Source organism: Phyllopteryx taeniolatus, chromosome 2 (genome assembly GCF_024500385.1).
Source record: "Phyllopteryx taeniolatus isolate TA_2022b chromosome 2, UOR_Ptae_1.2, whole genome shotgun sequence".
NCBI classification, from domain to species: domain Eukaryota; kingdom Metazoa; phylum Chordata; class Actinopteri; order Syngnathiformes; family Syngnathidae; genus Phyllopteryx; species Phyllopteryx taeniolatus.
Window position 1 is genome coordinate 6,232,766 of NC_084503.1, and position 25,995 is coordinate 6,258,760.

At 43.5% G+C, this 25,995-nt stretch overlaps 1 protein-coding gene across 1 annotated transcript in view; it reads left to right on the forward strand.

The window, feature by feature from the left end:
• The first annotated feature begins 513 nt into the window (after nucleotides 1–513).
• tcf12 (transcription factor 12) overlaps nucleotides 514–25,995 on the forward strand; it is an 88,835-nt gene continuing 63,353 nt past the window's right edge. Inside the window, 6 exon segments of the mRNA XM_061756695.1 lie at nucleotides 514–669; nucleotides 2,553–2,641; nucleotides 2,839–2,911; nucleotides 12,756–12,829; nucleotides 19,410–19,431; nucleotides 19,434–19,511. Coding sequence (XP_061612679.1) covers nucleotides 2,570–2,641; nucleotides 2,839–2,911; nucleotides 12,756–12,829; nucleotides 19,410–19,431; nucleotides 19,434–19,511 — 319 coding nt within the window. The 5' untranslated portion in view covers nucleotides 514–669; nucleotides 2,553–2,569.

Here is a 25,995-nt window from a genome sequence, read left to right on the forward strand (position 1 = left end):
CCAAAATATGATACAAAACTCATGTAAACTGAGCTTTGGGGTGCTCGAGCTAGTTGCTATTTTAAACAATACTCAGGAAAAACATTTTTACAACTGTAATTCACACAAGTGCATGTTTCTGTATTCTGGGCATGGATCATTTTAAATTTCATAGTCTTTTTTGTTGTTGTTGTTGTTATCTATGGAGGTTGGAAAAAGTAACGAGCCCAGGTTGATAAAAGTAAGGAGTAGAAAATGCAAATATCTGTTTTCGAATGTAGTAAGAACGAAGTAGTTGTACTTCGTTACTTCTCACCACGAGATTTTGATGATTCATACGGTCGTCGATAAATGACCGACTGACCCACCGTCGACCGAGCGAGGCTTCGGGGGCGATTAAGCCGAGATGATGTGCGTCGTCGCCCGCTACCCGGAGCAGCATCACCCGCTGAGAGGGAGCAGCGTGTCTCTGTGTTTGGCGGAGGGATACACGAACCCCACATGTCATCTTGGTGCTGAGGCACTCGCACAGCAAAAATGTCTGCCTCAGGGAAACTCTAAGTGATACAAATAGAGCATATTTCCCACTGCTATTGCCGTTTTAAGGCACATAGAACGCGTGTCGAGGCGTACTGCGACCAGGCGAGTCTTCACCAGATCACCCTAGTCAGGATTGCACTCGGAAAAAAGGTAAGGTATCAGGAGGGACTCGTGCGAAATGGGTTCGGACCTGTGAAAGAAGTTGAGAGTTGAGGAGGACTGTAATTGTGTCTTGTGGTCTGCTGCCGAGATTTCACATTGTTGCTCGTTCATTTCCCTCTTTGTACATTCGAAGACGAGTGAATTTGCGTGTCACTCGCTGGAAGGAGACGTTTTTCTGTCAACTAAATGTACAAAAAAAAAAAAGAAAAAGAAAAAAAGCGCACTGGCTAGCTCGGTCCAATCCTTCTGAAGTCGTAGTGTAATTGCGGCTAGCGTTAGCAACTTGGCAATGTTACTTGTTACTAACCCTATTCGAACCTTCCTTTCTAAAATATGGAAATACACAACTCCAGTATGTGTTCAGTTTAAAACGCCTGTGTCTTTGTAACAACATGCAGAGTGATGATGAGAGGATATGCATGGACGCGATGCTGCTGCCTGTCTCGTCTTTAATTAACATGGTGAATGCATTGATTTGAATGTGCATAAAATGTCTGTGTATTACTTCTAACGCACCAATATCCTGCCCCTTATTGTGCACCCACAACACGGCTGTAAACATTCCTGAAATGTCCTTATTTCACTCTGAAATGTGATGACTTCGCCGAAAGTCAGGCAAAATACACAAAAATGTCATTCTTTTGTACAGGTTCTGCAAAGTTCACGTACAAAGTTCACAAGTTTGACCCGTGTCTACTTCAATGGAATTTAGCTTTACCAGTGTGGGACTCTTGAAACTGTGCAATTCATAAATGTGTGTGTGTGTGTGTGTGTTCTTTTTTTTTTAATGGGGTAGTGTTTAAGAGGGAGTTTGAAGCAGTCCCGAGAACTGTCTGTGCTTCCGCTACATTTGCACAGGTTCCAGCAGAAACAACAACGTGCACCTGTTGGTCTTTGAAAGGTCATTGGGAATCTTAAATCCGTAAATGAGTCCAAGTCATGTACAGTGGACCCCTGCATATTTGGGGTGCGGCATTTATGAATTCACCTATTCATTGATTTATTTTAGTGTTTTGAAACCTTTCCCCATCATTCGCGGAAAAACTCGCCTGTGCAAGAAGTTGTCCGCTCAACCAAACAGCCACGCCAGAAGGCAAAAGGTCCGCTTCCACTCCCTGACTCACTCATCCAATCACAAATCGACAGCAGCCGAGTTCGATCGTACACTTTATTGTATAATGGGTTCCTATTGTTGATTATGAATACAAAACATATTTATTACTTGATTAATCAATGGAATACTCAGTTCTAAAAATATTCGATAGCTGCAGCTGGAGTTGAAACCATTAATATAGGTAGTTAGAATCACTTTTAGAGGACCGTCAATTATTTGCGGTAATCCGCTATTCGGACTCGGGCTCAGTCTCTTTCATCTGTCCACTCTAATTTCTATTTTTGTGGGACTGTGGCGACATTGCCCATGGGGGTGCACAGGTTGGTGTAGAAGCATGCACCTTGGTTTTTAAGGGGTCGTCTCGCGACAGTGACCGAGTAAAACAGCTTGAGAATGATGAGATGCACTGAACATAAGGAACAGAAGTCAAACAGAGGTCAGAAGGTAGTCATTTTCTTTCTTCAAAAATGAGTGGTGTTAAACATACACTTTCCCTTTTCTCGGAAACGTTGATTATTTATTATCCATGTATTCATGTCAGATAGGCTATTAATACAGTATGTTTCCAAAAAATCATCAGTAGTGCACAGTTTGATAGGCAGTTGTTATGAGGATGTCAAAAATCACACAGAACATACTATGTGTGCATGGAAAATGAACGGTACTGTGTGTAAGGGTTAAGAAAACCAACCAGCAGTGTGATGTGACCTGATGGGAACGTGTGTCTGTGTGTGTGTGTGTGTGTGTTCCCCTCCAGGTCTCAAACTCGCCAGGATGAATCCTCAGCAGCGGATTGCCGCTCTCGGAACAGACAAGGAATTAAGCGACCTCCTGGATTTTAGTGCGGTAGGATACACTTTCCAGTCTTTTTGCCGCGTGGGTGTCTCTCTCTCAGAGGTGTTCGCACTTGAAGCATATCTCATTCATCAACGCACATTGACGATTGTGGTCCCTGATTCTTAGCCTGCTCCTGAACTGCAGCACTTGGAAACCTGGGGGATATGTTGATTTCGGTTTCATTTAGTTCACATTCATTTTCACAGATGTTCTCTCCACCTGTCAACGGCGGGAAAAACAGGCCAACGACACTCGGAAGCAGCCAGTTTAGTGCATCAGGTAAGATCCACCAGTGACATGAAGTGTTGTGCAGTCTCACACATACTGTCGCACATACATGCTGTCTGTCATTTTACGGCCGCTGTCGAGCGCTGGAAGAGCTTGAAATCCATCTTGAAAGTGCTTGAATGTCACTTTGAAATGAGTGCATCGACTCTGACTTTGAATTGAATCCCATTTCAGTAATATAAGCCAGGTTGTTTCCTTATCAGAAATCAAAGTGGGCCAGTATAGAATAGGCAGAGGAAGAGCGCGATTGAGGTGAAAAGTAATATGTGCCGTAGATGAGTGCTAATGTTATTTCATATTATTTAAGGGCTATGTAGATTGCACCCACCACACTGGGCCAGTGATTGAATGGGTAGGATAGGTAAGAGGGCACCGTATTTTCCGCACCATAAGGCGCAGTCTCAATTATGGGGTCTATTTCTGTACCTCAGCCATACATAAGGCGCACCGTATTATTCGGCGCATGCTAAAACAAGGTAACGGAAGCAAAACAGTGAGTTTGGTTGAACTTTATTCTACTGCGTATTTAAAAATAGACTCACATTATTTTTGTATTCATCTTTTGTCACAAATCCATGGAAGTCCGCATCTTCTGTATCTGAATTCAACAGCTGGGCAATTTCGCCATCAAACATGCCGGGTTCCCTGGTCGTACTCGTTGCTTGATTTTGAATTCTCTCGTGGCTGCTCTATTCCCATTTACAACCGCGGTAGTTTGAATTGTGCCTCGTAAGCATGTCTCTTTGCTGATGCCATTTTCGGGGCTCCTTAGCCAAACAAATGTTGTTGAGCTATTACAGTATACCTACCTGAGGCGTGGCGCAGGTAAGCGTACGTACTGTACGTGGCTTTACGTAATGTTCTCTAATTGGTTTATTGCTGCCAGCGTACGTAGCGTACGTATTACTTCCCTATGTCGGCGGGGAAAAGCTCCGACAGTCAATGAAGCGCAAACTCGCACAACAACAGATTTTGACAGATTTTGGAACTCAGCGCACACTTAAGGCGCACTGGGTTAAAAGGCGCACCGTCGATTTGTGAGAAAATGAAAGGCTTTTAAGTGCGCCTTATAGTGCGGAAAACGCGGTATATACAGCGGTGCTTTGAGATATCAGTAACTCGACGAGATGCAAGCCGTTGTTCTGTCTATTTGTCTGCTTTGACTTGAAAGCGCAGACTTGAGGTAAGAGCGTTGTGTGGTGGCAGTGAATGCAACTCGCTTCACAATAAGCTACATTGAGATAAAAAAAAGCTGTTGATTACCCTTCGCAGTTGAAGTTTAGACTCAAACTAAACATAAAACAAAGAGAATTACACCTTGTGTATTTAAGACAACAACAGAGTTTAGCATTTCAGTCCGCTAGCTTATTGCTAACTCTATAATGGCATCTATGTTGCGGTGCTGTAACCAATTAAGCAACGGATTGAACACAAACAGTACAGCAATACATGTAGATAGACTAATATTACTGCTGTACTGATGATCTTAGATTAATATTACTGCTGTACTGATGAGCTTAGAGGATTTGTAAGATCTCAATGAACTTTATAGCCGTCTGTCTTATACTGCCCCCAGGTGGCCAAGGCGGGCACATCAGAAAGAGCAGCACAATGGCCATTCAATTAATGCACTAGGATTAAAACAGTTTCTTTTAAATTGTATTTAATTATATCACTACTAAAGAACAATATTATGGAGTGCATTTTTTCTTCATTCAAATCTAAAATAAAATGTTTTCTTTTTTTGGGGGGGGGGGGCAGGATTTAATGGATTAATGGCATTTCCATTCATTTCAATGGGAAAACATGATTTGAGATATGAGTGTTTTGAGTTATGAACACGGTCACGGAAGGAATTAAACTCGTATCTCAAGACACCACTGCACCTTATTGATCCTGCTGGAAATGATGGTGTAAAAGGTTAAAAAGGTAAGACCACAAATAAGATTAGTACACACGATCGTAGTTTTTTTTCGTGAATCAGATGATGTCTGCCTGCACAATCAGTCATTCATTCTCCAGAAATGATATCGCTTGCGATTTTGGACGACTTTAACTGACAAAGAAGTTAGTGCGTTGTTTGTTTTGAATAAACAGAGGTCGGATTACGCTTCCTCACCGTGAATGCGACAGGACATTTAACGAAAGTGCATGTATTGTGTGACGCCAGAAGAGCGAGTCAACAAAACAAGCATTATGTTTTCTGAAAGCACGTTTTGTGTGTGCCCACAAAGCCTTGTTGTCCTCTGTTATCTGGGAAATGAAAGACACACATCGCAGTGGAACGGAACAAAAAGACAAAGGCGGGAGAGCAGAGCTGTCATCCATGAAGTAAAATGGGAGGATGCTTTTTCCAACGCCTTGTCCCCTCCTCGGGAAAGCAAATGAAGACACACAGAAATCCCTTATTTTAAGATCCAGGCGGGAAACAACTCACTGATAAAGATGATGCCAGAGGATTCCCTCTCAGAAAGCCCATATTCCTTGATTACAATTAGCCTGCTAACAAATGGCTACTGTTGACCAGTCTGAGCTCCAGGCTGCTCGCATGCACAACGTGCCTGAGGTGAATCGTGCAACAAAAGATGAGCTACAAGCTATGGGAATGTTGCGTGTGTGTTTGTGTGTACGTGTGTTTGTGGACGCGTGTGTGCATGGGGTTTTGTTTTGTGTGTGAGAGAGAGATTAGCCTTACCCCTCCCCCACACGACCGCAGTCAGAATTGAAGGAATTCATCATCGATAAATATCTTAATCTTATTTTGGTTGTTCAAAACTGGACTTCCCAAGAGAAAATATTCAATGTTGCCGGAATAAATGTACAGTGAAACCTCCGAAGCCAAAATGCCCTGAAAATCAGAGTTGCCTCAAAAGTCAAACATAAATTGGAGTTCAAACCATCATTATCTAAATCTAAGATATATATATACTCTGCATGTAGGGTTTGGGTAAAAATATCAATACCAGAACAGAACACTCTGTTCTGTATAAAATGATTTTTAATCGAAATGGGCCTCTTTCACTCACTGTGCGTTTGCACACATTTGTGCTTAAATGGAGTGTACGCACGTTTGACGCACAAAAATGTGACTCATCAATATGTTTGGACTTGAATTTTTGCATACTCTGTGAACAAATTTAGAACCCCCTCAGACCATGCGTAATGATCGGCTTTTGAAAAATTGTCAAACACATCTTTTACCCCAGATCAGAATCAGAATCATCTTTATTTGCCAAGTATGTCCAAATTTGTCTCCGGTCGTTGGAGCCGCTCTAGTACAACAGACGGTCAATTTACAGAACACTTTGGAGACATAAAGACATTGACAAAAAACAATTGTGCAAAAAGATGCAGAGTCCTCTAGCACTTAGAGCAGTTCCAATGACTAATATCGCAATAGTCCGGCGCAATGAGCATTGTGCAAAGGGCGCCGAGACTTCAAGGAGTGTATGCGCTTTCAAGTGACGAGTAGTGCGATCATCTGGGACAATGTCGGTTGTGCAAATGTTACGGATACTCCTCAATCAGTGTGCAAATGGAGCAGATGCTACTCTGGCATGAGTGGCCAGTATATGCAAATAGTGCAGCACGGCGAGACAACTACAGCGAGTGCACGAGTAATACATCATTGGCCCCACACAAATGTGACAACCAACTCAAGTCCAAAAAAAATAATTGCCAGCTTGTTGTAATGGAATTATAGGTCAGCTGTTTAAGAAGTTGATTGCAAGAGGGAAGAAGCTGTTGGAATGTCTACTGGTTCTAGTTTGCATTGATCGGTAGCGCCTACCTGAGGGAAGGCTCTTCCGGAAGAGCTGGTGACCGGGATGCGGCGGGTCAGAGAGGATTTTGCACGCTCTTGTCTTAGTTCTGGCAGCGTGTAAGTCCTCAAGGGTGGGTAGTTTTGATTTTCAGCAGTTTTGATTGTCCGTTGCAGTCGGAGTTTGTCCTTTTTTGTAGCGGCACCAAACCAGACCGTGATGGAAGAACACAGGACCGATTCGATGACCGCTGTGTAGAACCGTCTCAGCAGCTCCGATGGCAGGCCGTGCTTTCTCAGAAGCCGCAGGAAGTACATCCTCTGCTGGGCCTTTTTGAGGACGGAGTTGATGTCGGTCGCCCACTTCAGGTCCTGAGAGACTGTATTTCCCAGGAACTCGAAGGTCTCGACGGTTGACACAAGGCAGCTGGACAACGTGAGGGGCAGCTGTGGCGAAGGATCCCTCCTGAAGTCCACGATCATCTCTACAGTCTCGAGCGTGTTCAGCTCCGGGTTGCGTCGGCCGCACCGCAGCTCCGGCCGCTCCGCTTCCTGTCGATATGCAGACTCGTCACCGTCCTTGATGAGGCCGATGTCATTAATAAAAACAATAATAAGAACTTTAACATTAATAAATAACTGTGAAAAGGACACTTATCATCTCTTCACAAACAAAACTACCGTATACTATCATATAAAACCACAATTTTTCATAATATACAGCATAATACCTTGAAAATGAGTTGAAAAGTTTGACATACTGGCCAAAGCATACTGCTAGCCTTGCCGTTGGCTAGCCAGACGCTGAGCTGCACTGTATTTGTTTCTGCAGCAGCATAAAGTTAGACCACAATATATCGTGAGCCTATACTACCTGTCCCTTACATAATATGATGAAATAGGAATACGGACACATGCACTGTGAGACCCGTCCGTCTTTTACACAGTGGTGCCTTGAGATAAGAGTGACCCGACCAATGAGTTTTTCGAGATACAAGGCGTCGTTTGGCAGATTTTTTGCTTTCACTTATGAGCAAACAAAATTTGATTCGAACGCTGCATGGTGGCAGTGAACTCAACACTTACTCAGATTTCTCCAAAAGCAGCAAATCTTAAATAAGAGGCTTGAAGCTGTTTAATGCCGCTCCCATTTTAAAGTTTATTGTCAAATTAAATGTCAGAATGCAGGAGAATTCACATTGTGTATTTAAAACAACCTTACAAATTTGCCTTCGGCTAGCTTAATGCTAACCCACAATGAAAACTGCAATTGAGAGGCTAACAAATAGCAAAAATAGTCGTACCCTTTAAGCAACAGATATTTGATCACAAATGATGCATCAACACTTGGAGACAGACAATATAACAATACTCACAGGCATACATTCTTTATCATTGCGAAACAACTAATATTACCGCAGTGTGCTGAGTCACTTACGGTAGTTGTGAAAGTCTTCTTTGTTTGCAGCTTCCCGACTGTATTGTGCTGCCTCCCGGTGGCCAAGTCATGCATCCTAAGGAGTCAGTGAATTGATCATAATGCACAGACTGTTTAATTCTTTACATTCTATTGAATTGTACTATAGGTGTTATAAAGTGCAATATTACAGAGTGCTGTTTTCCTGTTTTTACATTTCACACATTTTTGAATGAATTAATGGCATTTCCATTTATTTCAGTGAGAACAAAATATTTGTGATTGTTTTGCGTTACAAGCGTTCTCACAGAACAATCTTAAGTCGCCACGGTATTTTGGTTACCACTTGGAGGTTATCAATATGGATACCCACTGGCGTTAAGTAGTGATAGAGTAATTTTATTACAGTCAATGACATAATTGGGTGCAATGGTTTGGTGGTGTGAGTGTAACCTTGCTGTCATGAGAGTCATAATATCCCTAAGTACCAAGATATATGTTTAAATATATTGGGACAGCCTGCCATAGGGGAAAAGAGTACTTTCTGCATAAAATTATGATGACAAAATAAACCGCTGAACCTCCAAAGTATATCTGGCCAACCGTGAGTACACCCCTCCTGCAGCCGGCCTCCGATTTGTGCTCCTGTGTTTGTGATCCTCAAAGAGAGAAGAAGGGCCTACATAAGTGATTGTGAACATAAGGCGAGGGAGTGTGCAGACAGGTGTGGAAATTGCCTGGAATGAGAGTTTGGACTATTGCGTCTCAGCTGGGCATAGCCAAATAATTGAGGCAGAGCGTAACCGGCAAGACATGCCGCAGAAAGATGTATTGGAGAAAAATATATATTTCCAGGGCTTTTGACAGGGATTCATCGCTTCTTCCTTCCAGCTGTGTTGATGATGAATGTTTATGGAGCCATTGACTCGTCAGTATCGTTGCTACTGATGAATGACTTGTGAAGCTTGCTTGCTAAAGATGCTGAGACTATGAACTGTAATGTGATAGGAGTCTATTTTCAAACTGCTTACACATGACCTTGACTTATTTGATGACTTGAAGAAGAACTAAAATACCAAATTCATAATACTGTACTCGATGCAATATTCCATCCATCTATCCATTTTCTTCCACTTATCTGAGGTCGGGTCATCCAGAGCCTTTAGGAACTCGGGGCGAATCTCATCTACCCCCAGGGCTCTGCCACCGAGGAGCTTTTTAACCACCTTGGTGACCTCAACCCCAGAGATAGGAGAGCCCACCTCAGAGACACCACACTTTGCTTCCTCATGGGAAGGCGTGTCGGTGGACTTGATGAGGTCTTCGAAGTATTCTCACCACCGACTCACAACATCCCGAGTCGAGGTCAGCTGTGCTCCATCCTCACTATACACAGTGTTGATGGTGCACTGCTTCCCGCTCCTGAGATGCCAGATGGCGGACCAGAATTTTCTCCAAGCCATCCGGAAGTCGTTCTCGGTGGCCTCACCGAACTCCGAGTTTTTGCCTCAGCGACCACCCGACCTGCATTCCGCTTGGCCCGTCAGCTGCCTCAGGAGTCCCACAGGCCAAAAAGGCTTGACCGCATTCCCTCACTGCTGGTGTCCACCACCGGGTTCGGGGATTGCCACCGCGACAGGCACCGTCTACCTTACCGCCACAGCTCCGGTCGGCCGCCTCCGCAATGGAGGCGCGGAACATGGTCCGCTCGGACTCAATGTCCCCCGCCTCCCCCGAGAAGTGGGTAAAGAGGTGGGAGTTGAAATTCCTTCTCCCAGCAGACCGTCACAATACGTTTGGGCCTGCTACGTCGGACCGGCACCTTCCCCCACCATCGGAGCCAATCACCACCAGGTGGTGATCAGTTGACAGCTCCGTCCCTCTCTTCACTCGAGTGTCCAAGACACACGGCCGCAAGACACGACCACAAAGTCGATCATCGAACTGTGACCTAGGGTGTCCTGGTGCCAAGTGCACATGTGGACACCCTTATGCTTGAAAATGGTGTTCGTTATGGACAATCCGTGATGAGCACAGATGTGCAATAACAGAACACCACTCGGGTTCTTATCGGTGGGGCCGTTCTTCCTAATCATGCCCTTCCAGGTCTCACTGTCGTTGCCCACATGAGCATTGAAGTCCCCTAACAGAGCTCTCCAAGCGACCCCTCCAAAGACTCTAAAAAGGGTGGGTACTCTGAACTGCTGTTTGGTGAATAGGCACAAACAACAGTCAGGACCCATTCCCCCACCCGAAGGCGCAGGGAGGCTACCCTCTCGTCCACTGGGGTGAACCCCAATGTACAGGCGCCAAGCTGGGGGGGCAGTAAGTATAGCCACGCCTGCTCGGCGTCTCTCACCGTGGGCAACTCCAGAGTGGAAGAGAGTCCAACCCCTCTCAAGAGGACTGGTACCAGAGCCCAAGCCGTGTGTGGAGGCGTGCCCGACTATATCTAGTCGGAACTTCTCAACCTCACACACCAACTCGGGCTCCTTCCCTGCCAGAGAGGTGACATTCCACGTGTCTAGAGCCAGCTTCTGTAGCCGAGGTTCGGAATGCCAAGGTCCCCGCCTTCGGCCACCGCCCAGCTCACACTGCACCCGACCCCTATGGCCCCTCCCACAGGTGGTGAGCCCATGGGAAGGGGGACCCACGTTACCCTCTCGGGCTGTGCCCGGCCAGGCCCCATGGGTGCAGGCCCGGCCACCAGGCGCTCGTCTTCGAGCCCCACTCCAGGCGGGCAAGGGAAACCTACATCCAACTGTTTTACTCACCATAGGGTTCTTTGGAGCCATGCTTTGTCTGGTCCCTCACCTAAGACCTGTTTGCCATGGATGATCCTACCAGGGGCGTGAAACCCCAGACAACTTCGCTCGTAGCAACACACAAACCCCTCCACCACGATAAGGTGACGGCTCAAGGAGGGGTGATGCAATATTGCTAAGTCAATTAGCTCGACAATGGCCCTCAGGGTCTATTTCCATTCACTGCTCCACGAATTTGGCTCCATTTATTTTCCCCAGCAGGCTACATGCATTTTTGGATCTAATGCATGATTACAGTTTCACTGAAGGTTTGTGGGATGGGTATTGTATTACTTTTCACAGCATCTATGATTTATTAGGCAATTTTCTGTTTGAAGACAAAGTTAAATTATATATATATTTTTCTGAGATATAGAATATAACATCAGGGACAATCTATAACCTGGTGAATGTCGATTCGCTGCCATCTCTGCAGGTACCGTGAGCACAATATTGCCTCAAGCAACACAAACAATCAAACATATTTTGCTGACTGTATTGCCCAAATCAGGTTTATTTTTTTTGAAATCAAATATGTGTTTCAACATTTGCCAGATGGTCTACCTGTCCAATTCCGAGTTATTGATTTTATTTATTTATCTGTTTGACTTTCAAACGTAAAAGTTAACTTTCATTTTGAAATCGATTTGAGTGTCTCAACACTCGGCTTTGTGTGTTGTCACTTGGCGTACAATCAGTGGCACTTGAAATGCAGCATTTATTGTATTTGACACCTTAAGGCCTGCCACACACTGCGCGATATGGCCGAAACCAAATTGAAGTGACGTGCAGTGTGTGGGGCTCAGCCACTAGTTTTCATGAGTGGCCAACCGTCGGCTACTAGCTTTGCTTTGATTCATCATTTGAATCGCTGTCAAATGGCATCGCAGTATCGGAGATGTAATAGCCAATCAAAAATGCACATGAGCTTTCACCAAAAAAATACGTTTCTGGATACTAAGCATGAAGCAAGACCCAGCAGGCGAAGCTGTACCAATACAAGTATATACTGTATACAGTATAGTGTTTTGCAATAATACTTAGCTGTCTTTATCATTTCATATGTACCTGTAGCTCGAAAGCAAAGCGTGGGAAGTCTCTGTTGCTGGGTGGCACAGGTGCAGTCACAGAATGGGGGGGGAATCAATCTTTGCCAACAATTTCTCAAAATATAGTATACATGCTCGCTCATTTACAGTTGCTCGTTTCGTCTCTTTGTGAAAATTTGCTTCCTTCTTGACAATTACACCATGTTTTTGTGGTTCAGTAAAAAAAAAAAAAAAAAAAAAGTACAAGTAATAAAAAAGAATACAGTACTGTAGCCTCAAAAACAGATACAGGGTTGCAGTTTTTCCAGTGCAGCGCGGCGGTAGACGTGCAGTGCTCAATCGCTTGGCGTGCGGGTGTGACTCACAAACTGCGAAGTTTTTGCAATGGTCCACTTCAGTTGTTTTCGGCCGTGTCCCTCGGTATGCAGTGGGCCTAAAACATAGTTTTCAAGCTTTTAGAGAATGAAAAAATGTAAATTATTTTATGATAAGTCTTTCGAACGTGCCACATGCCAAATTAAATAATTTGACAATTCTGAACCACGACTCACCATCCCTACACTATACACCATAGTTCTTGTCCTGTGCATACATTGGTGCAGATAGCTAGACCTTATCCCAGTATACAGTAGAGTAGATGAGGCAATGTTTTTCATAAATGTACTTAACTTACAGTATTTCTGCATAGTGCATAGACCTAGTACAGGTGCCACAGGCTGTCGCTGTGCAGGAGTCAGGCATATGCACATTGAAGCACATGAGTAATCTTGACTTGTTGACTGAGTTGTTTGTCCTCCCCTGACAGGTATGGATGAGCGGAGCAACCAAGCATCTTGGGCCCCAGGTGGCGAGTCCAGTCCTTCGTACGAACCCTCCCGGGTAAGATAACCGGCACCTTAATGCCTCTGAATGCCCTTTCTGCTCTACAGCACATCATTTAACAGTCATCCCGCGGAGGTGGTAGACTGACCAGTGGATGACCTGTAGTAGACATACTGTGTTATTCTGTGAGTGGGAGACCTGGTTGATTGGAGGGGCCATGTATCAATGTTTACACCGCCCCCCCAAAAGAAAAACAGGACTTTCATTGGAATTTTAATAGAGCAATAATTCTTCAAATGGAAGCTAATGAATGCATTTCAAGGTCCCATGCCATCAGATTTTTTAAAATTATTTTGTATAATCTTTCATATCCTTTTATTGGGTTTGCAAGATAATTTGGGTTGCCAATGCCCAAAAGTCATTTTTCAAGCTATTCTAGTGGTCTTTTTACGCCTGGCAGTTGAGACGGACGGCTCCATGGACGACATGTAAATAAGCTTTGCTCTGATTTGATCGCTCATCTTCCCCAATTTTAAATACGGTAAACAGCTTCGCTCTGATTCGGGTTCATTTCATTCAGTGTGTGTGTAATACAATATAATTCCGAAGCGCTTAGGAATTTCCCCCCAAATAAATTGAAGCCATTTATTATTCCTCAACTCCTCTGAGTTTTGTAGGCGGCACAAAGTGGAAACTTGCACAAGTTTAAGCTTGCACAAGACGCAGCCGCCTTGACACTCAACAATTTTACCTGAGATTAGCGGACGTGTCGCAACCGCGAAGTCGGCAGTTACTCGAGTGTTCATTTGAGTAACACATCACACTGTCGCCGATTTCAAATCCTGTCGTTTGCAAGCTGTTTTGGTGTTCAAAGGCTATTGCGTTCACTCGACCGACTGCTTATACTGAATGGCAAATTTAAAACCAGGTCCCCGACTTATTTTGTCCCATGTTATGCATAAAACAGTCGATCAAATTGGATTGGCATGGTACCTTTAACAACAATATGTTGACTTCCAACAAATACTGAGTGAATAACTTATAATAAATTAAAAGGTTTCAATAAAAAAAATTCAATTGCTTACTTCAATAAAAAAATACAAATAAATTATAAATGTAACAAATAACTCAAGTAAAAAAAAAAATGGCTAACTTAAATAAATACAAAATAAGGTTGGTAACTTAAATCAAAAGAAGTAACCGCTGTTCCATTTTCTTGCAAAGCTTGCACCTTTCATTGGGAAATACAATTTTACATGGCTTCCTGAAAAAAATATTCCAAGACCTATTCAAAATTGGAGTCCACAAGATCGTGTCCATGAATACATATTTTGAAGCAGCCAGCTAGGTGTTCTCCTTGCAGGTGATTGCGGAGGTCTGTTTTCACCGAAGGATTAATTCAGAAGAGTATTAGAGAGAGAATTAAAAGTGTCAAAACGACACAAATATATAGCTACATAGTTCTCGGTCTTTGCACGTTTTCAGCAATTCTCTTCAAACGTGTGTGATGTATTTCGAAACAAATCTCTGAATTCACTTTACAGGGTCAAGACAGGGTTTAGACATTTTTTTTTTCTTCCAATTTGTGCTAGCCCGCTGCTAAATCCCAAAGAGTATATCTCGTGGGTTTAGAACATCTGACCTGGACCATCTCTAGTTGTGTGCTAGGGAACCTGTAGGTAAAGTGTGCAGACGCTGGCTGGCGTTCATAAGAGCAAACGGCTATACTGAGTGAGATGTGTGAACAGCTCTCTCTCGCTCTCTCTCTCTCTCTCTCTCTCTCTCTGTTGTTCGCCCCTCACACATCAGTCGTTCTCGATGTCCGGTATGAATTTCGTTAAATGTCAATCTCCTGTCACTTTCTATCAGAATTCAGTTAAATGTCAGCGCCACTCTGGCCGTGGTGCCTTGTTTATTCCTCTGTGCCCTTCCCGAATGAACATCTACAGGCAATGGTAACACTGGCAGCTTGATTTGAATTGTTGGATATACAGAGACGGTTGGGATATATTTGCTCCAGGTGCATATAAATGAATGTTTGTGACATTGCAATGGCATCAGCCAGCAGACAGCTGCTTACGCCATCAGACGATGCACGCACGCACGCACGCACACACACACAGAAGCACGCACACACGCACAGCTGCATAAGCAGTTGACACTGATACAGAATTGTTTTACATAGCTTAGGAAGAATAATGACATGAATTGTTATTTCAAGTCTCAAGTGGCATATCTACAGTACAGTGTATGGACTCTCTGGCGATAACATTAATACAGTTGTACAATCTAATCCTTGGTCCTTATACACGACATGAACATACGGAATACTTCTATTATTCTGCAGCTCTCATTCAACGAGATAAGGTAACCAAAATATTAGAAACACCTCTCGCTCTCGTCTTGTATTGGATGTCATCAGATTATGCAGGTGCACCTAATGTTACCAGATAGACAATGACCTTCATACAATTTTTTTTTAAACAAACAGAAGCGATAAATAAATCTGTATTACAATAAACAATACCAGAGTTATTATATAGAAATTGTTTGGTCTGATAGGTTAGATAAGATAAAGGCAAATGAATCATGAATTAACATGAAAGACGATTTATTGAGCTACTTCGATGAGTTGTCAACATACTAGACAGTTTCACTTGCAGTCTTGTAATTGAAAATTCAACTGAACAACAATAATGCAAACAAATCTGTTGCTTTCGTGGACTGCACTTCTTAACAGTCTATAAATATATAGAAAATTAAAGCCTACTGGTCTTTAGTCAGTGAAATCACACACATACGTATGGATATACTCTCAAACATGTCGGTCAGTGATCCGCGTGTGTGTGTGTGTGTGAAAAAGAGAGAGAGAGCGAGAGAGATGAAAGAGGATGGTGACACGAGAAGCTTGTTCTTTTGGTGTGGTTATGGCTATTTTTTTCTTTCTTTCTTTCTTTGTTTGATGAACAAATCGCAGCGTTTGCAATTTTTTTTAAAATTGCATTGCACTATTCAATTCATCGTCCAGCCCGAGTAGCTGAGGATAGGTTTCATAGGAAAATAAAGCATGAATAGGCACGCGTTTACCTTTTTACTGTTTTTGATATTGTTGCAGTATCAGTATATCAACAGTTGCAACTTTCTTAGCTATGACTTAAATATTGCATCCATTAACGTTAACATTATTTGGGAATTTTGAATCCACCCATGTTTCTCCCAGCTTAAGGCTTTGGACAGCCAAGCCGTCCTCTGTGTTTTGTCTGCTCCGAAGGAAATTCAGACCTTCTCCGCAGAGCCACGAGTGCATGTGATCGGCGGACTGTGAACGGTCCCTCGTCCTGCCGCGCTAACCTCGGCTTGCAGCCAGTCACTGTATCCTGGGCAGCTGTGGCTGTAGGCTCCCGCTCTGACAGCCAAGGCACTGCCTCCTCCGGTGCAACCCCCCCACCCCCTTCCACCCCGACTTCATAGCGGACCCCGCACGCATCCATCACGAGCGCATCCTCGCCTCCAAAGCTGCGGTCACACACTCACCTGGGATATGGCACCAATTAGACGACTTTTTCAACACTGCTGCAAGTGATTGGGAGGGCGGGTGATCGATGGCCTGCCTACTGCTACAGTAATCTGACGGTTATTTAGCCACCGGTGCTACTAGCTTCCCCGTGGCAGTGATGACAGCATGTGTTAGCGTCTTGAATGGATGTAGGCCACCAGTGTTTGATGAGGGTTCTGTGATTGATGATCTAACAGTTCCAAGGGAGCAAACACACGACTGACCATTATCCCGCCCACCTCCCCTTTCCTTCCCTTCTCGAGCAGCCCTGCTAGCCTTTTCCTGCTTTACACTGGCAGTCATAACAATCAAAAACCACATGTAGAGGACTGATTCAATTGCGCTTTATTGCTTTCTTTTATTTCATTTTGTCTGTAGTTTGACGTCTTTTCCTGGTTCTGCTGCAGTGGGGTGGAAATGCGACTTATGTTCGTTGTGGCCTGTAATTCTGTGAGTGAGTGTGTACGTGTGTTTCTCGATCTTCTCGCAAGCTTTTGTTGTCATTGAGGCTGTTCATGGTGTGATTAACAGTGTGTGCGGCCTGGCGGCAGCACAATAGGGAATCTCGGAGGATTCCCTTCACACAGAGCAACCATCCACTGCCTTTGAAATTCCTCCATCACCATCCACTCACACACACAAAAAAGATGGATAATAAGATTTGTTTGACTGTATATTGAGTTCAGAGGCTATGAGTTGGCCAGAAGAAGTCTAGAAATGCAAGCCAACTGCTGTTCACGATCTCCCTGGTGGCAGCTAATGCAGCATGGGGAGTTGTGTTTGACTGAAGCACACAAGGATTTGGGATTAGGACAGTAACAGCGAGTGTCTTTTATTACTTTGGACTCAGAGTTTTCAAAAATCATGCTGTGGCCGATATTTAGACCTAAGCCTCTGAAGTAGATAACTGTCATGAAAAGGTACTGTTAAGCTGCAGGACAAAAGAAAAAGCAATTTTTTTAAAGCCGCAGGTTCCTGCGACTGATGTCAGATTGCATCTTTCACATTTTCCTTCCACTTCTGTTAAACAACACTTGATACGTCGAATTCTATTTTTAAATTGAAAAAGCCGACTGGTTAGGGCGTCTGCCTCACAGTTCTGAGGATCGGATCGGGGTTCAGTCCCCGGCCCCGCCTGTGTGGACTTTGCACGTTCTCCCCGTGCCTGCGTGGCTTTTCTCCGGGCACTCCGGTTTCCTCCCACATCCCAAAAACATGCATGCTAGGTTCATTGAACACTCTAAATGGCCCGTAGGCGTGACTGTGAGTGCGAATGGTTGTTTGTTTCTATGAGCCCTGCGATTGGCCGGCAACCGGTTCAGGGTGTACCCCGCCTCCTGCCCGATGATAGCTGGGATGGGCTCCGGCACGCCCGCGACCCTAGTGAGGAGAAGCGCGACAGAAAATGGATGGATGAAGTTATGGTAATCCAACTCAAAAAAGTTTGACGCTGGTCGACAAGTTACATAAGAGACAAAGAAGACTCTTTTGTGTAACTGTGGGACTGAGTGTTGTGGTGTAAGTGGTTGGGAGGATCACGGGGGTCTGGTTACATCAAACATTATTAACATTGTTGACTTGACCTTATTCCACTAAGCAGCCAGGGCAGAGACACGTGTACTACTTTTGTCAATCGCATCATATTGATATCCATATCTGACTTGTGGTCATCATCATATTCCTCCTCTTTGCCATCAGTGGTGTCCTTGTGCAGTGGCATCACAAGCTCAGCCTTCCCCCCCCCCAAAAAAAAGCCAAAGAAGAAGCAAAACAAAAGTGAAGTTACTCCTTAAAGTCCCTGTAAAGTGAAAATAAATGTCTTCTAAATTTGACACACCACAGAGTGTTGTCAACAACTCTATTGGCAAGTATGAAAAATAAGGCTTCAAAATCAGAAAGAATCAAGTCGTTGTCTCTGCTCTCAAACGCTCTGTGTGTGTTTGCCGAATGTGTTGAAACCATGTCTTGTTCAGCTGTCGACCTCGGAACAACGGATGCTACTTCATCTAACATATTTCCTACGCATATACATAACTAACGACGTTTGAACCGCAAAGATGTATCCACTTCAAGTCTCCGGTGGCTGGAATATATCCCACTGGGTTGTCGCGGGGCTATTCAATGCTGTGACAATTGGGTTCTTTAAAGTGCCCACGCCAACATGAAGCTTCAGTCCACATGCTAGCTGTCAAGTAAGACTTCAAAAAAAAAAAAAAAGAATTCCACCCTCCTCACTTTTCTGCCTTTTTCTGTGTGACTTGTGCGCACTCACGGCCAACAGCGAGGCACTCCAAAGCGGCCTCACCAGCCTGAACATAAAACAGACAATTACACCTCTTGTACGCTTAGCCTTTCAATCCACTATCTTAATGCTAATGCTAAATCACATCTGTTGCTGTGATATAACCCTTTAAGTAACGGATTGAACACCAACGGTGCAGCAACGTGTAGACGGACAATATAAATGTCTTAGACTTTCTTTAGCCTCGGCAAAGAACGACTAATATTAGTGTGATGCTGGTGAACTGAGAGGAGTTGAGATGTCTCAATGAACAGTATATCCATCTACCTGTCTTATACTGCCCCCAAGTAGCCAAGGCAGGCACACCAGAAAGAGAAGCACGATGGCCATTCAATTGTTGCAATGTGACAAAAATGGTTAAATTCTTATTAATTCTGTTTCATTCTATCATTACTGTGTGTTTCATTAAAATACATTAAAATACACAATTACAATGATTTTTGTTGTTTTTGGGGGGAAGGCTTGAATGGATTAATGGCATTTCCATTCATTTCAATGGGAAAAGATGATTTGAGATATGGGTTTTTTGCGTTGCGAGCGTGGTCACGGAAACGAATTAAACTTGAATCTCTTGGCATCACTGCACTGCAAAAAAATTGTTTTTTTTAAAATTATGCCTCACGTTCCATTTTGCCTTCAATTGTTCTTTGTCACCAAGAGTATACCAACTGGTATGGTAAGAGACCTCTCCTCCTACTCATTCAGGGTATGTCAGAGGACTCAATTAGTGAAGTTGCCCCCCAATAACGTGCTTAAAATTGTGTGATCTCTTCCCACAGGGTTTCACAGACAGCCCTCATTATGCGATCATTTGAGTGACAGTCGATTAGTGTCCCATGAAGGATTGTCCCCAACACCTTTTATGAACTCCAACATAATGGGTAAGTAAGTAAATGATTCACTTCTGCGCACTCCTGTCATGCCCTTTGCTAGTGGAAAGACATTGTGTTAAAAAAAACAAATTGTCTTGATGACGTGAGGGCACATCATTCATCTGAAGGGAGCAGTAATGGCTACTGGGATATCCCCCCCCCCCCTCCTGCTGTCTTTATTCCCTCCGTTACTGCAACTCCCTTTTCAGCCTTCCGCGAGATGACCCTCCCCCAGGGTACAAGTCACACCATCAGTATAGCTTTCCATCATAAGAAGCTCTCCTGACCATCATAACCTCCCTAAGCAACTAACATTGGAGATGTTGTTTGAGGAGTTAAACAAGTCTATTGTATCAAAGACCATTGCACCTAATAACACTGGTCAACAAGATTTTTTTTTTTAGCTCCATGTGCTGAATCCAAATATTACTGGTTTTGCTCAATCAGGTCAACTTTTTGAACTATGGCTGCATGTTTCCATTTACATGTACAGGTTTTTGCGCTCGAGAGCAGTGATTCTTAAAGTGTGTTACGAGTACCACTAGCGGTACAAAAGCTTCCTCTCGTGGTACGTTAGAGAATCACTTCTTAGTACAGTTCTGTTATATTTAACTTTTAAGTTCAACACATTTGTATGGAGCCCCTAAAGGGACATGGGGGGGGGGGGAACAAAACTTGTTTCTCATTCGAATGAGAAAGTTTCTCGTTACAATGAGACTCTTTCTCATCCTAACGAGAACGTATAGTCCATTGCATGTGTGAATGTATAAAAGACCCTTAGAGAATGTTAAAGTCAGAGACTTTCAGCGATATCTCCGTCGCAACATTCACGACGGCACCGGTGTTGACAGTTACATCGAAGGCGCAAGCACAGCGAATCAGCGCATCGAGAGTTGGTGGGGCTTCCTCAGAAGGGAATCAATCTCTCCCTTTACTGACCTGAAGGACCGTGGTTTGTTCGACGGGACATATTTGAACAGAAATCTCATTCGGTTCTGCTTCCTGGGCATAATTCAGGTAAGCTGTTGAATTGAATGTTCAATTTTCATCTTAAATGATTGTGCCGATGTGCGCCAAATTATTTTTAACGTTCTCCAATAAGAAGACTGAAAAATGTCATCATTGTCGTCATCCACGCAGTGCCTCACAATAATAAATATTTGTTTTCTTTTTGCATAGACGCATAGTTCTGCCTACTGTTACGTGTCAAAAATACACTGCACCCAAATTTTCAATATTAGAAAGAAACCAACAAAGCTGTGATCTCCTACTAAAAAGCAATCATAAAAACAAATCACGAAAATGCTTACGGTGTAGGCCTATTTATCGAGGATCCACAACAACCAGAAGTTACATTAACATAGTCGTCGCTTTTGTATGTAAGCATGTGTATGTGTGTATTTAAAGTAGAAATCAGATGCACTTGCAATCGATTCAGCGATTTTGACCTCTCGTGTTCCCCAAATAAAGGGTGCAGTGACTCTCGGCCAGCAATGTATTTTTAGCCCAATACTTGTCCTTTTGCTAAAAACTAAAAACACGTCAAAAGCCGTACATCTAATTCTCTGCTCTTGGACACTTTATTTCATGCGATTTTTCTTGCCCATTATGTAATCAAAACAGCAACCTTTAAAATGAATGAGTTCAAGACATCCAACCAACCAAAATGCCCCACAAAACATGAATAATAAGTTGTTCTCTTACTATCTGTAATACAGCCTATCATTTCCCCCCTCCTCAGGATGAATTAGATGAGACCATCCGTGTGTGGGATGCACACATCGTCAGACCGTCGAAGAACGCCAGCGAGTTCCCAGAACTCTACTCAACTTATGACTGCATATCCCCAGTTGACAGAGATGATGTACAGTTGTGTTGGGGTGACTGCAGATTTTGCCCAGCAGTGCCATGTGACACAGCCGACATCTATAACATCTGCAATATTAGGATGGTGGAGTGCCAGATGCATCTTCCAGCTGGTGCTTATCAAGCATTGGATCTGTACCTCCACTTGAGGCACGAGATAATAACTGCCCTCTAATTTGAGACATAACTACATTTGTTTCGACAGTTATTCACAGTCCACCGTGGTGTACTGCGGGGCTGTCAGTTCTTTTTTTTTGTCGCGGGCCACACTGTAGTTGTGGTTTCGCTCAGAACGCCATTGTGATTGTGAATCCCCATTCATGTGTAATCGCCTAATGGTAGTAGTTTTGAAATCAGAAGTCGGTAAAAGGTTTTCAGATATTATTCAATTTATTTTGAAAGGGGCATAGGTCACAAAAAAATGCGTGTGATATCTCAGTTATAAAGGCAATTTGCAATTCGTTTTTTTTTTGTACATGATTTGTTTTCGTGGGCCACATCAAATGATGTGGAAGGCCGCATCTGGTGCCCAGGACTTGACACCTGATGTGTAACGCAAATGTAATCTTTTTTTCTGATTAAATCTGTAGAAGCTTGGCTTGGAACTTTGAGCTGATTGTTACGATGTGCACACACTGACGATAGAACTTGAGCGTATTTGGCAGATAAGTTACATCTAGGACAGTAGAAGCCATACAGCTTCAATGAACATTTTCAATGTGTTGCACAGTATTTGTATGTACAGTACAAACAGCATTGCCATGGATGTTTTGCTTTACCTTGGTCATGAACAGGAAATGAAGAAAACCCGAACAAAGCATAACACCAAGGCAGGACAGGAGAGAGAAACTGAAACTTTATTCAAAAAGACTTTTCTCTTGACAGTAACTGCTCGTACTGCATAGTTCACATATTGTTAGCCAAGTAGCATCATTGCCCGAGTGATTTTTTTGAAACTTACCTTAACAATATCTATTTAAAAAATATATACTTGCCCCAAAAAATTGTTTTTGCTTTTTGTCCGTGTAGATTCTCAGTCATCCAGGTCATGATAATCCACAAAAGGTTTAATTGGGACAACTGTTTTCCGAAAATATTGAATGACTCGGCACATTATTCTATTTGGCTAACAACTATGTGAGGCTCTCACAAAAACAGCTATCAATAGCAAAAATAAAAATGCTGCCTTTGTATTTGTATCAAACAGATATATTTTTTGAACTAACTGCTGTTAAACCAAGTGAACAATTGCATAAAAGGAGCAATAAAAACATGCTAAATGTGCAAATAGTGCTTGAAAGAAGTGAACATCACTTTTTGAAAGGCTTTTCACTGTCTTCTGGACCTGCGCAAATAAACTGTTTTGAGTAAATGCCAAGACACTGTCAAACTTTTGACGAAACTCAGGGTATGAGCTGCAGGTGCAAGGTAACTCAAGAACTGATCCACATGTGTGTGCTAGAGGTCTGCGACTTAAACCACACAGTCTATGAAAAGTTATTTCAATATTTTCCTTACACATCACAGTGGATCCTGTGCAGAAGCGCAAGAAGATCTACAGTTTTCCCTTGTCAATGCTTCTCACATACCGTAGCAAGTGGTTGAGAGCAGTCTGCTCTTGTGGATTTAGGCTTTCAGTTGATGGCTTTATCTTCTGGGCCAGCCACTTTCTTGTTTGATGGCCTCTTGGATTCATAAAGCTCCATTATGTTGTCTTTGGTTAGTGTTGTCACAGAATCGTCAATAATGGAATGGAAACAGTCAATTATGAACTTTGGCTCTTGAAGAAGCACTTTGTGTGCAATTTTTAGAGTGGCAGCTTGTAAGTTGTCTTGAGAGGGCAGGCATTGTGAGCCCATTCTTGAGAAGATTTCTAGAAGGTCTTCCTTAACAGTTTCATCAATGTTGCCTTGAAGTGCTTTTTCAAGTGATGATCGCTCATTCTCTGAAAGAAATCTGGCAAATGACATCAAGAGTTTGTCGTCCACTGAACTAAGTCCTGAACAACAGGCAAGAACAATAGCTGGTGATAGTCTGATTGGTATGATATTGTGGTCCCAGTATCCTTTCAACCACACTCTTCCAAGAGCTTGCCATTTTTTGGGAGAATGGTCTGGCCTTAGTCTGGGGACTCGTTCATCGTCCCCCTCACACTGTTCCAAGAAATGTTAACAGAATGCAGAGTATGGCTCTCTTGATACAACATTACTGTCCACAGCTTTCTCATTTGTGAACTAACATTTTTAGATCAGCATTCAGGACTTTTGGTTCCATGAAGACAGTAAGAACATCATCAACTATGTTTAAACGTCTTAAATTTACAAGGACCTGTTCCTGGTGATGCTGCAGCATCGCTTGATGACACAGGCCCAGCATTTGGTGTAGAGTACTGCAAGATCCATCCGTCCATCCATTTTCTGTCGCGCTTCTCCTCACTAGGGTCGCGGGCGTGCCGGAGCCTATCCCAGCTGTCATCGGGCAGGAGGCGGGGTACACCCTGAACTGCTTGCCAGCCAATCGCAGGGCACATACAAACAAACAACCTGTCACGTTCGTGGTTAGGGCGAAGGCGAGGAACGCAAGGCAAGAACATGGAGGACCCAAGTGCAGGGAAGCAGGGAGGCAAGGCAGGAGTCTCCAAAAAAGAATATTTAATCTTCAAAAAGAGAAAACAAGGATATTGGATAAAGCAAAACTAAACGAAGTCCCACAACAGATAACAACCAAACCAAAGTAACAAATAAACATTTGAATATCTAAAAATGGAAACAAACTATGACCTGTGAGTAAGATGTGGAACAGATAGGGACAATGACACCTGACAATGACAACAACAATGAACCAACAGGAAGTGAAAGAAACCAGGGAACTAAATACAAACAGATTGACGAGACAACGAGGAACACCTGGACAAGACACGAGTGGCTGGAGAGAGCTGATTGGTCGACACAAGGTAGACGAGAACAGGTGGACACAACAACCTAATGAGCACACGACAAACATGGAACACAGGAAAACATGGAACAAAACTAAACACAACCCGAACCAAAACACAGACCATGACACAACCATTCACACTCACATCTATGGGTAATTTAGAGTTGTCAATTAACCTACCGTGTATGTTTTTGGGATGTGGGAGGAAACTGGAGTTCCCGGTGAAAAACCAACCAAGGCACAGGGAGAACATACAAACTCCACACAGGAGGGCTTGAACCCCAGTCCTCAGAACTGTAAGGCTGACGCTCTGCATCCTGGCCCTGTGTGTAAAGTAACTGACATCTGTCAGTCTGGAAAGGGTTACGAAAGCCATTTCTAGATCTTTAGGATTCAAGTGAACCATAGCAAGAGCCATTTTCCTCAAATGGAAAAAACATGGAACAGTGGTGAACCTTCCCAGGAGTGGAGCCTACAAAGATTACCCCAAGAGAACAGCAATGACGATCCAGGAGGCCACAAAAGAACTTACATCTTGTTACATCTGGCGTAAAGGTATCTGAATCATCTTTAGTTTGCCGAGTGTGTCCAAGAAAAAAAACCACACAAAGAATTGGTCTCCTACTCTAGTACGACAACAGACAGTCAATTAACAGAGAATACCTTTGAGACATAAAGACATTGAGAAAAACAGTCGCTGAGCAATAAAAGGTTGCTAGTAAATGCTAGTAATGCCGCTACATGGTAATGTGATGGTCTTGGGTTGCTTTTCTCCTTCAGGACTTTGGAAAATTTGCTGTGATTGATGGAACCATGGCGGCACGGTGAACGACCGGTTAGAGCGTCTGCCTCACAGTTCTGAGGACCAGGGTTCAATCCCCATCCCAGCTTGTGTGGAGTTTGCATGTTCTCCCCGTGCCAGCATGGCTCCCACATCCCAAAAACATGCGTGGTAGGTCGATTGGAGACTCTGAATGTGAGTGCAAATGGTTGTTTGTTTAAATGTGCCCTGCGACTGGCTGGCGACCAGTTCAGGGTGTACCCCGCCTCCTGCCCGTTGATAGCTGGGATAGGCTCCAGCACTCCCGCGACCCTAGTGAGGATCAGCGGCTCAGAAAATGGATGGATGGGTGATGGAACCATGAATACTACTCTTTCGCAGAAAATCCTGAAGGAGAATGTTCAGCCATCAGTTTGTGACCTCAAGCTGAAGCGCACTTGGGTTCTGCGGCAGGAGAACCATCCAAAACACACCAGCATGTCAACTCTAAACGGCTTAAAAAAAACAAAATGAAGAGTTTGGAGTGGTCAAGTCAAAGTTCGTCTTGATTTCGATTGAAATGCATCGGCATGACCTTAAAAAGGCCGTTCATGCGGAATTAAGACAATTCTGCGAGGAAGGGCCCAAATATCTCCACAGAGATGGAAAGACTCATTGCCAGTTATAGAAAACGCTTGATTTCAGTTGCTGCTGCTGAGGGTGGCGCAACCAGTTATTCGGTTTAGGGGGCCATTACTTTGTCACACAGGTCCAAGTAACTTTCCTTCATAAATTCAATTAAAAACAGCATTTTTAGTTCACTTGGGTTATATTTGTCTGATATTTATCTTTCTTTGATGATTTGAAAAAAAGGGGGGGGAACTGCAAAAATATAAGAATTTGAGAAGAGGGCACTGTAGGTAACATATT